This window comes from Capra hircus, chromosome 1 (genome assembly GCF_001704415.2).
Source record: "Capra hircus breed San Clemente chromosome 1, ASM170441v1, whole genome shotgun sequence".
NCBI classification, from domain to species: domain Eukaryota; kingdom Metazoa; phylum Chordata; class Mammalia; order Artiodactyla; family Bovidae; genus Capra; species Capra hircus.
Window position 1 is genome coordinate 13,908,308 of NC_030808.1, and position 12,093 is coordinate 13,920,400.

Sequence of the window (12,093 nt, forward strand, 5' to 3'; positions counted from 1 at the left end):
TGACAATACATTTTGGCAGCATTTTAAATGGCAATTTATGTTTTCAAATATATACATATATTTTCCTTTGAATGTCTATTTCCATTTTGTGAATCTTATTGGCTCTAAACAGATATAGTAATACTCTAATGAACATTTTTGGTTTCAAATACTTGCAATAGAGTAAGTGGGGTTGGGAGATGCAACACATACTGTAATGGGTGGTTGAGTTCTGGATGGCCCACTGTAATGCATCCAAAGTGCCAATAGTGTGTCTTTTTAGATATATAGGATTCACAACAGACAGCATTGCTATAGGCTAAATTATGTATACCCCATCATATTAATATGTTAAAGTTCTAACCCCCCCTGTGATTCTATTAAGAGATGTAGCCTTTAAAGAGGTAATTACACTTACATGAGGTTCTTAGGATGGAGTCCTAATCCAAAACGACTTATATTTGCATAAAAAGAGGAAGAAATACTTTCATAAAAAGAGGAAGAGATGTGTGCACACAGAAAAAAAGGCCATGTGAAGACACAACAAGTAGGTAGCCATCTACAAGCCAAGCAGATAGGCCTCAGGAGAAACGAATCTGCTGACACTTTGATCTTGTACTTCCAGACTTCGTAACTGTGAGAAAACACATTTGTGTTGCTAAAGCCACTTGGTCTGTATCATTTTGTTATGGTAGCCCTAGCAGATTAATACAGCCTTTATAATGAGAAAGATAATTAACAGTATGTTGACAATGCCAATGTTTAGCTGACCCACCTCCCAGATATAATACTTTTCATTTATTGATGGTCATGAGCCATATTCTATCTAATGAGACATAATTCTAATTCTGCTTGATGTAGCTTTTGAAAACTGTGTAGAGTCTGCTGGAAAAAAAAATTCATCTTAAACAGCTTGTTGCTCCTTTTCATCCTTTTGCTCTCTTCATGTTCTAAATGGAGATGTGTGGGCAACATCTTAGTACACAATATAATCTATATGAAGACAAAAGCCAGCATGCTAAGGATGAAAGAACATAAAAAAAAGCAATTTGCACGTTTGACTGTATAGCTGAACAAAATCATAGCATTCGAAAAATATACATGCTATGTAATATAAAACCACTAATAGAGGAAGAAAAGATATAATCTGAAGTCACATTTGCTATCATCAGTCAGAATTAATGATTCTGGTTAAACTCAATAAAACATTTGTGCTTTTTCGAGTATCAACTCTTTAGACAGCCAAGCATAGCTTTTAGTTTTCGGTAGAAATTACACATACACAGAGTACTTTAAACATATTTTTACAACTTACTGAATTTCTGAGTTCGCCATGGGATTTTATTGAGGTTATCTATAAGTTCTTGCTATCCATCTGTATTTTTCATCATAAATTTTGGGGGGCATGATGGTAGGCTACAATCTGCATTCATGTTCTTTTATCCCAGTTTAATTCCACTAATTTAAGCGTGTGACCCTTACAGAGAGACTTTTACTTTCAAAGAGTTTCCAGATGGCCAAGTAAGAATAACCAAAACACTGGGTTTGACTACTAAGATACCATTAGAATCAGAGAGAAACTAGTGAGCCATTCAGAGTTGTTTTGGAATGGGGGCATGGAGCCTCCCTAGCAGATTAGCCATAAGACACACATAGCTGTTCATCATCCCCAGTATGAAACCTACAACAGAGAGAGGTCCTGGGAAGGGGATATCAATCAGAAATTTAAAAGCTTGAACTGAGGTCTAAACTTAAATATTGACATAAGCCACTCAAAATTAAACTCCCTTTTTTCCTACCTTTCAAAATTTAGATGTTTGAATTTAAAAGCAACAATATTATAACTTAGAAAATTGTGGATTTGTGGGAAAAGTTAAAAATTCATCTACCTACTGCTGCTGCTAAGTCACTTCAGTCGGTGTCTGACTCTGTGCGACCCCATAGATGGCAGCCCACCATGCTCCCCCCTCACTGGGATTCTCCAGGCAAGAACCCTGGAGTGAGTACTATTAAGAAGCAATTGCACTGTTTTTAAAATATAATGCACTTGGAAAGTAGTAATAAGTTCAGTAAACATAAGCATGAAATTGAGACATTATGGGGCTAATCATAAACATTACTAACAGAAGGTAGAAAAATTAAATTATAAATAATACAATCACTTAAATTTCCAAAGTATGCCTGATGTAGCAAAAAAGGGGGGATAATTTTCAACCTGTTTTGTAAGGGCACCATTACACTGACAACACAAAGCAAATACAAAAATGTCATCATGCCAACTTGGAAGCTAGATAAACTTTTAAATTTCGTGTAACACTTCAAAAATTACATGAAATGAGCAGGTGATATAAATATAAAAGGATGTATGTGAATTAAAAATGATAGTAGCACATGCATTTGAATAGGAAATAGGCTTAAGGGAACTTATTAAACACACTAAAGTGAATTTTGAAAGGGTGAAAAGGAAAACAAATAAATAGAATTGATATGCTATTATGGGGATAATCATGTTACTGTTTAGTCGCTAAGTCATGTCTGACTTTTTGCAACCCCATGAACTGTAGCCCACCAGGCTCCACTGTCCATGGGATTCTCCAGGCAAGAATACTGGAGTAGGTTGCCATTTCCTTCAGAGGATCTTCCCAACCCAGGGATTGAATCTGCATCTCCTGCCTTAGATAGATTCTTTACTACTGAGCCAGGGATAATAATAACCATTAGTAAATAAACTTCACATAATTTAGTATAAAATTGTGTTCCACCTTTCAACATATTCCACACTAAATACTCAATGGTTCTTATGGTAAAGCTGTTAACAGAAATCACCTCTAGTGAACTTCGGTATTATTTTTCAGATGAAGGTAGAGTCCATCAGGTGACTTTTCCATCACTCTGTAAAACAAGAGATCCTTCATTCCCTATATAGATGACAAGTCCCACGGCAGCTTTGAGTTGTCCAAAATCCCATATTAGTTAGTGCTAACTAAACTTGAAGAAATCTATTCCCTCTTTCTCAAGTTAAATGTGGCCATTCATTGTTTGCTAAATGCTGATTAGAGTGATTTATTTTTTACAATCCATTTAAATGGTAATGTACTTTGAGTTAATAAAAATTTAATAATTCATAAAAATTAATTATGAAGTAATTTTGAGGTATGAATCCTACCTGAAGTAACTAAAGTTGAAAAAATAGCTTAGTGTGAAGTTACTAAAATCAAGTAGAATGGAAGGTGAAATATTCTGCTAAACTCAGAAAGAAAGGGAAAAATTGTATCTCATTTCTGAAAAGTAGCTAAGTTTAAAAAAATCACAATATGAATACCATGGCAAGAAATGAACAACATGAGATTTAGAAACCACATGAACACCATGTTATTTTGATTATCTATGCTTAGGTTTTATGAAAACAAGCAAACATTCTATAATATGTAATGATGAATTTCAGAAACGGAAAATTAGCATTTGAATTCCTATGAGAACTGTTTACATTGTTTAACAACAATGTATTTAATATGTATTTACTTCTGATGTATTTATGAATTCATGAAAATTTAATGCAATTTGAAAATACCACAAAATGATAATAAACAGGGTACTTACACTTCTATATTTCACGATGTATTCTAAAATAGGGGCTCCACCATCATCCTGTTTGGTGATACTTAGCTTAAAACTCTTCCCACTGCTTGGCTGTCCATGTATGGATGGAGGACTCGGTTCACCTATATAAGCAATAGAACATTCTTGATATTGGCACACATTTCATAGATGTAGAGATACTGTATTTTAATAAAAAAAACACAGTCATATAACAAAATGTATATCATCCTGTGTTTACCATTTTCTATTTGTCCTTTGTTGTAATATAACTTTTGGCCCTCTTTTATCCATCCAAGAAACAGCAACATTCATAAATCTAGAAGTATCATACGAAAATTGTGAAATCTCAAAATCATATATATCATTTATACTGATGGGCAAAGGCTCTAAGAATAGAACTCACCGCATTACACAAGCCTTAAGCTTTATTTCTTGTACTGATAGCATACTATCATTTATTTTTCTAATATAAATTAAATTTGTAAACATTTGTAAATATATATTAACATAAACATATTAAGTCATAAAGCTATCTAAAATATATACCTACCAGAAATATAATAAATTAGCAATTTTTCATCTCTTCTAATGGACATTGTTAAGCTAGATATAAATTTGAATAAATAAATTTTATAGTATTCAAACTATACATGGATTTCAAAGTTCTTTAAAAATGCTCACTTTATGAAAATACTAACTTTGGTGTTATTCTTCACACAAAGATGGTCTTACAATAAATATAATATGTTTAATATGAACAGAGTTCCACAGAAGTGGAAGAGGATCAGCATTAGTGTGAATATATTATGAAATGAGATGATTTATATGCTGTTAACATACTATGTTTTCTGTATATAAATTTAAACTTCTATAAAAAAAAAGTACAAACATCTTAAAAGGATTCAATAAGAGAATATGAGAAAGACTAAATATGAAGAGTGGGGTTGCTGAGGATTATAAGCAGAGAAAGGATAGCTCTATTAAAATGAGGTTAAGTCATTCTAGGGTAATTTTAGTCAGGAGGTGGGGTTTTGAGTCAAGATCTATTTGCAGCGGTCCTGGTGAAAAAGAGACACTGAAAAAGACTCTGGCATCAGGAATGGAGAATAGACAACATATCTGACATTTTATGATAACCAACAGAAAAGACTTGGTCATAAATTAAGACAATTATTGCAGTCAATTTGACTGCCCTAACATAAGTATATAATAAGCAGAGGATTGCATAGATTGTCATCCCAAACACTCTCCCAATAACATAAGAGAAGACTCTACACATGGACATCACCAGATAGTCAATACCGAAATCAGATTTATTATATTCTTTACAACCAAAGATGGAGAAACTCTATACAGTCAGCAAAAGCAAGACCAGGAGCTGACTGTGGCTCAGATCATGAACTCCTTATTGCTAAATTCAGACTGAAATTGAAGAAAGTAGGGAGAACCACTAGACCATTCAGGTAGGAACTAAATCAAATCCCTTATGATCATACAGTAGAAGTGACAAATAGATACAAGGGATTAGATCTAATAGACAGAGTGCCTGAAGAACTATGGAGGGAGGTTTGTGACATTGTACAGGAGGCAGGGATCAAGACCATCCTCAAGAAAAAGATATGTAAAAAGGCCAAATGGTTGTCTGAGGAGATCTTACAAATAGCTGAGGAAACAAGACAAGCAAAAGGCAAAGGAGGAAAAAAAAAAAAAAAAAGATATACCCATTTGAATGCAGAGCTCCAAAGAATAGCAAGGAGAGATAAGAAAGCCTTCTTCAGTGATCAATGCAAGAAATAGAGGAAAACAATAGGATGAGAAAGACTAGAGATCTCTTCAAGAAAATTAGAGATATGAAGAGAACTTTTCATCTAAAGATGGGCATAATAAAGGACAGAAATAGTATAGACCTAACAGAAGCAGAAAATGTTAAGAAGAGGGGGCAAGAATACACAGAAGGACTATACAAAAAAGATCTTCATGACGCAGATAACCATGATGGTGTGATCACTCACCTAGAGCCAGACATCCTGGAATGTGAAGTCAAGTGGGCCTTAGGAAGCATGAATTCAAACAAAGCTAGTGGAGGTGATGGAATTCCAGTTGAGCAATTTCAAATCCTAAAAGATGATGCTACGAATGTGCTGAACTCAATATGCCAGCAAATTTGGAAAACTCAGCAGTGGCCACAGGACTGGAAAAGGTCAGTTTTCATTCCAATCCCAAAGAAAGGCAAACCCAAAGAATGTTCAAACTACCGCACAATTGCACTCATCTTACACACATAGCAAAGTAATGCTCAAAATTCTCCAAGCCAAGCTTCAACAGTACGTGAACCAGGAAATTCCAGATGTTCAATCTGGATTTAGAAAAGGGAGAGGAACCAGAGATCAAATTGCCAACATCCCTTAGATCATCAAAAAAGTGAGAGACTTCCACAAATACATCTACTTATGCTTTATTTACTACCCCAAGTTCTTTGACCATGTGGATCATGACAAACTGTGGAAAATTCTAAAACAGATGGGCATACCAGACCACCTGATCTGCTTCCTTTGAAATCTGTATACAGGTCAAGAAGCAAGAGTTAGAACTGGACATGGAACAATAGACTGGTTCTAAATTGAGAAAGGATTATGTCTAGACTGTATATTGTCACCCTGATTATTTAACTTATATGCAGAGTACATCATGAGAAATGCTGGACTGGATGAAGCACAAGCTGGAATCAAGATTGCCAGGAGAAATATCAATAACCTCAGATATGCATATGATACCACCCTCATGGCATAAAGTGAAGAAGAACTGAAGGGCCTCTGGATGAAAGTCAAAGAGGAGAGTGAAAAAGTTGGCTTAAAGCTCAACATTCAGAAAACTAAGATCATGGCATCTGTCCCAACACTTCGTGGGGAAACAATGAAAACAGTGAGAGACCTTATTTTGGGGGGCTCCAAAATCACTGCAGATGGTGACTGAAGCCATGAAATTAAAAGACATTTGTTCCTTGGAAGAAAAGCCATGAACAACCTAGATAGAATTTTAAAAAGCAGAGACATTACTTTGCCAGCAAGGTCCATCTTGTCAAAGCTATAGTTTTTCCAGTAGTCATGTATGGATGTGAGAAGAACTGATGCTTTTGAACTGTGGTATTGAAAAAGACTTTTGAGAGTCCCTTGGACTGCAAAGAGATCCAAGCAATCCATCCTAAAGAAAATCAATCCTGAATATTCATTGGAAGGACCAATGCTGAAGCTGAAACTCCAATACTTTGGCCACCTGATGTGAAGACCTGACTCGTTGGTTAAGATCCTGATGCTGGGAAAGATTGAAGGCAGGAGAAGACAGGGATGACAGAGGATCAGATGGTGGATGGCATCACCGCCTCAATGGACATGAGCATGAGAAAGCTTGGGAGTTGGTGATGCATATGGAAGCCTGATGTACAGCAGTCCAAAGGGTCACAAAGAGTCTGACACAACTGAGCAACTGAACTGAACTGATGCATAGATTATGTAATGGTGTTTGCTCTGTCACACTCAATTTTCTCATATTTTTTAACAGTTTATTCAACATAAAGGAAATCTATACTATTTTTTTAATTTTTATTTTTAATTTATTTTGCTTTACAATACTGTATTGGTCTTGCCATACATTGACATGAATCCGCCCCGGGTGTACATGAGTTCCCAATCCTGAACCCCCCTCCCACCTCCCACCCCATATTATCTCTCTGGATCATCCCCATGCACCAGCCCCAAGAATCCTGTATTCAGTATCGAACATAGACTGGCAATTCATTTCTTACATGACAGTATACATGTTTCAATGCCATTCTCCCAAATCATCCCACCCTCTCCCTCTCCCACAGAGTCCAAAAGACTGTTCTATACATCTTTGTCTCTTTTGCTCTCTCACATACAGGGTTATCATTACCATCTTTCTAAATTCCATATATATGTGTTAGTATACTATATTGGTGTTTTTCTTTCTGGCTTACTTCACTCTGTATAATCGGCTCCAGTTTTATCCACCTCATTAGAACTGATTCAAATGTATTCTTTTTAATGGCTGAGTAATACTCCATTGTGTCTATGTACCGCAGCTTTCTTATCTATTCATCTGCTGATGGACATCTAGGTTGTTTCCATGTCCTGGCTATTAGAAACAGTGCTGCGATGAACATTGGGGTACACGTGTCTCTTTAAATGCAGTTAAATACTCCAAAACAGGATAGTAATAAGAAGGGGGATTCAGCAGTTATTCTTTTCCTCCAGTCACCATTGCAATGAATTAATTTAGTGGTGCCTTTTTCTCATACTTAGGGTCTATGTAATCCGTGGAACACAGGCAATGGTAATGCTTCAGCAAAACAGAATGTTAAATTTATTGCACAGATACTTTTCTACTCTCTCTTTGAATACAGACTGAGCACTACAATCTAATTAATCAGACTGAAAAAGTAAGACACTTTCCTAATGGGAACAAATTTACTGTATATATTGCAGTGTGCTTTTTTCTCCTTGCTTCAGAACAAAGTTACTCTTTGTAAGTCTGACATGCCACCATCTTCAGCAGCCACTTCAACAAAGACATAATTCACTTTCTCAAAGTGTTGAAATGTCTCCCTGTATTTTAGTATCCCATTTAAGTTTGAAGGAAGAGAATGACAACAGAGAGCAAAACACAGATTACTTACGGACTGGTAATGTTTGGAAAATTTCTATTTTACTATAGTCTCCTTGTCCTTTTCCATTTACAGCTGCAACCCTGATTTCATAAGTTGTATTTGGTTCCAGATTGCTCAAAACAACCATTGCTAAAAGAAAAAAAAAGATATGTGTATGATTAATACATTTTAATAAGTAAAACTAATCAAACTATTATAAAGTTGAGTGGAACAGTATCACTGAATTAATCTTTCCATGAAATATCTGAATAGCATAAGAGCTATACATAAATGGAGAATGATTTGTGGGCAATTGTCTTCTTCATCTCTATTTTAACTTTTTACCCAGATGCAATAACTTCCAAGAAGAAAATTAATAGTTCCTTTCATGATACTTACATTCACAAAGTAGAAAATAACATATATTTTCTTTCATTTTTTTCAATATTCAAGAATAAAAAGGATTTAAATAAAACATCTTTACTGAATGCATCTCAAATATTTTGTCTACCCTAATGAAAGCTAAGATGTGTATTTAATGATCTATATCTTGTACTTTCATGTTCAGTTCAGTTCAGTTCAGTTCAGTCACTCAGTCATGTCCGACTCTTTGCAACCCCATGAATCGCAGCAGCCAGGCCTCCCTGTCCATCACCAACTCCCGGAGTTCACTCAGACTCGTGTCCATTGAGTCAGTGATGCCATCCAGGCATCTCATCCTCTGTCGTCCCCTTCTTCTTCTGCCCCCAATCCCTCCCAGCATCAAAGTCTTTTCCAATGAGTCAACTCTTTGCATGAGGTGGCCAAAGTATTGGAGTTTCAGCTTTAGCATCATTCCTTCCAAAAAATCCCAGGGTTGATCTCCTTCAGAATGGACTGGTTGGATCTCCTTGCAGTCCAAGGGACTCTCAAGAGTCTTCTCCTTGCTTGGGGCTGGTGCACGGTGATGACCCAGAGAGATGTTATGGGGAGGGAGGTGGGAGGGGGGTTCATGTTTGGGAATGCATGTACACCCATGGTGGATTCATGTCAATGTATGGCAAAACCAATACAGTATTGTAAAGTAAAATAAAGTAAAAATAAATAAATAAATAAAATTTTTTTTTTAAAAAAAAGAGTCTTCTCCAATATCACAGTGCAAAAGCATCAATTCTTCGGCGCTCAGCCTTCTTCACAGTCCAAGTCTCACATCCATACGTGATTGCTGAAAAAACCATAGCCTTGACTAGACGGACCAGAGTCGACAAAGTAATGTCTCTGCTTTTCAATATGCTATCTAGGTTGGTCATACCTTTTCTTCCACGGAGTAAGCGTCTTTTAATTTCATGGCTGCAATCACCATCTGCAGTGATTTTGGAGCCCCAAAATATAAAGTCTGACACTGTTTCCACTGTTTCCCCATCTATTTCCCTTGAAGTGATGGGACCGGATGCCATGATCTTCGTTTTCTGAATGTTGAGCTTTAAGCCAACTTTTTCGCTCTCCTCTTTTACTTTCATCAAGAGGCTTTTTAGTTCCTCTTCACTTTCTGCCATAAGGGTGGTGTCATCTGCAATCTGAGGTTATTGATATTTCTCCCGGTAATCTTCATTCCAGCTTGTGTTTTTTCCAGTCCAGCGTTTCTCCCAGTCCAGCGTTTCTCATGTTAGGATGTTTCAAATCATAATACACCCACTCCCAGCAAACCTCATGTTATACCAGAAATCCACAGAACAGAGGAATGCTGCATCATTCATAGTCCTGCATTGTAAATATTACTTGTGAATAAGTCATTGAAACTAATATTCTCTTTGAACCTCAGACTGACTTTCTCCAACCTCTTATACATAAGCCACAATAAAATATTCAATATCAATCAATCAATATATAGGTGAGTGGTACAGAGTTTATTGGAAATATGAAATTCAATATTTAGAAGTCTGATCTCCAGTATAAGATGTTTGAGTCATGTCAAAGAAGTGTCATTCAGCCGATGGTTATAAAAGTGGCTCATTTGCTTGATAACTTCAAATCAAATCAAATTATTTTAATGCTAGCTTGAAGCCTGTCATCTCTCATATCTCTCTCTGAATTTCTTCTTGAGTATTTACCATACCAGCCCTGGATACAACACAACACAAAGGAGAAGAAACAATCTGAAAAAGTACAGGCATATAAAATTTTATCAGAAATATTCCCTGGGTCATGACAGTCCTTTTAATTTGCCAGAAGGTTTTAAATACATTTGCAGATTTCAAAATTTTGCATCTTTACAAATACCTTTGGTGGAACTAATAAAATTCCATAGTTGCCTCTATCCTTACTGCTTTTGCTAAACAGAGTAAACATTAAAAAGTAGACATGGAAATGCCTTGATGACCAATCAAAAGGAAGTTATGTGTGGTTTACATAATAATTTAAAGTCAAATGTGCAGTCAAATGTGCTCAGTCGCTCGGTTGTGTCTGACTCTTTGTGACCCCATGGACTGTAGCCTGCCAGCCTCCTTTGTCCATGGGATTTTTCCATGGGATTTTCCTGGTAAGAATACAGGAGTGGGTTGCTGTTTTCTCGTTCCCACTCAGGGCTTGTACCTGCATCTCCTGTGTCTCCTGCATTGCAGGTGGATTCTTCACTATTATGCCAGTGGGAAAACCTCAAAGTCAAATGATCAATTCATAATAGAAAATATAATCAATCATAAAAGATTAAATCATGAGTAATCAGGCACATATCTGTAAGACTATTAACATGAACAATGACTGAAGATGAGACAAAATGAATAAAATCCCAATATAGTTTATTAACCTGTTTTTAATAATTACATTATAATATATATTCACTAGATGACATTTTTCATTTTAGGTTGAATGAATATACTTAGAGAATTTGATACTTCTTGTGCTCCCTTCTTTTCTCCAATATTATCATATATACTAGATAAATGTTAATGGCAAAAATATGGTTAAGATATCAACCAGACAGATATTAATCCAGTATAGATGTTTTAAAATCATTCAAAAGAATACATTTTCCATAATGAAATTTCCATTTTTATTTCTCATTTTCTCTACTGGGTAAGAAAACTGCACTTGCTTTAGAGAGCACACAGCCTTGTGAAAACCTCAGATGAAAACACACAGTGTCAAAGTTAAAGGAGGCCAACTGAGAAAAACTGGATTAGCAGGGGAATCCAACTGATTAGAAGCTGCAAGGATAAATTGGAAAGTCAGCCTTGAATTCAGTTACTTCTGAAAGGATTTTTTAGGAAACCCAAACACAGTTGGCTGGTGAGCTGGCTTCAGAGAAATATCAGCCCAAGAAAAAGAATTCATTTGCAATAAAGAAATGGCTAGTGGGAGATGAAACTGGTCATGGAAATGGAGAAGGACTCAAACTAAGAGTTAGGCAGCTGAAATGCTAAGAACTTCAAGTCCCACTGAGTTTAAGAGAGAAAGCTTCTGCTCAAGATCTGCATAAGAAGGAATTTAAAAGTTAAAATTGTGTCATATTTTATCATTTAATAAGCTAAAAATATAGCAAATTTAAAATCAAAGTGGGACTTCCCCAGTGGCTCAGTTGAAAAATAATCTGCCTGCAATGCAGGAGACCCAGGTTCGATCCCTGGGTGAGGAAGATACCCTGGAGAAGGGAATGGTGACCCATTCCAGTATTCTACCTGGAGAATTCCATGACAGATCTGGCAGGCTACAGTCCATAAGACTGCAAATAGTTGGACATGACCGAGCAACTAACACATTCAAAATCAAAGCAAGCTAGACCTGCAGAGATTAATGCTTTATAAAAGTGAGTTTCGTTTTCAGGGGTTGTAACAAAAATGCATGGGCCCTTGGACAATCAGTAATGTCACAGA

The 12,093-nt window shown here is 36.1% G+C and overlaps 1 protein-coding gene across 2 annotated transcripts in view; it reads right to left on the bottom strand.

The window, feature by feature from the left end:
• Window positions 1-12,093, bottom strand: part of NCAM2 (neural cell adhesion molecule 2) — a 605,915-nt gene that overhangs the window by 60,994 nt on the left and 532,828 nt on the right. For both annotated transcript variants that reach the window (XM_005674756.3, XM_013966137.2), the window contains exons 13-14: window positions 8,273-8,392; window positions 3,580-3,701 (exon numbers count right to left, since the gene is read on the bottom strand). In XM_005674756.3, the coding sequence (XP_005674813.1) occupies window positions 3,580-3,701; window positions 8,273-8,392 (242 nt within the window). The remainder of the gene's footprint in view (window positions 1-3,579; window positions 3,702-8,272; window positions 8,393-12,093) is intronic.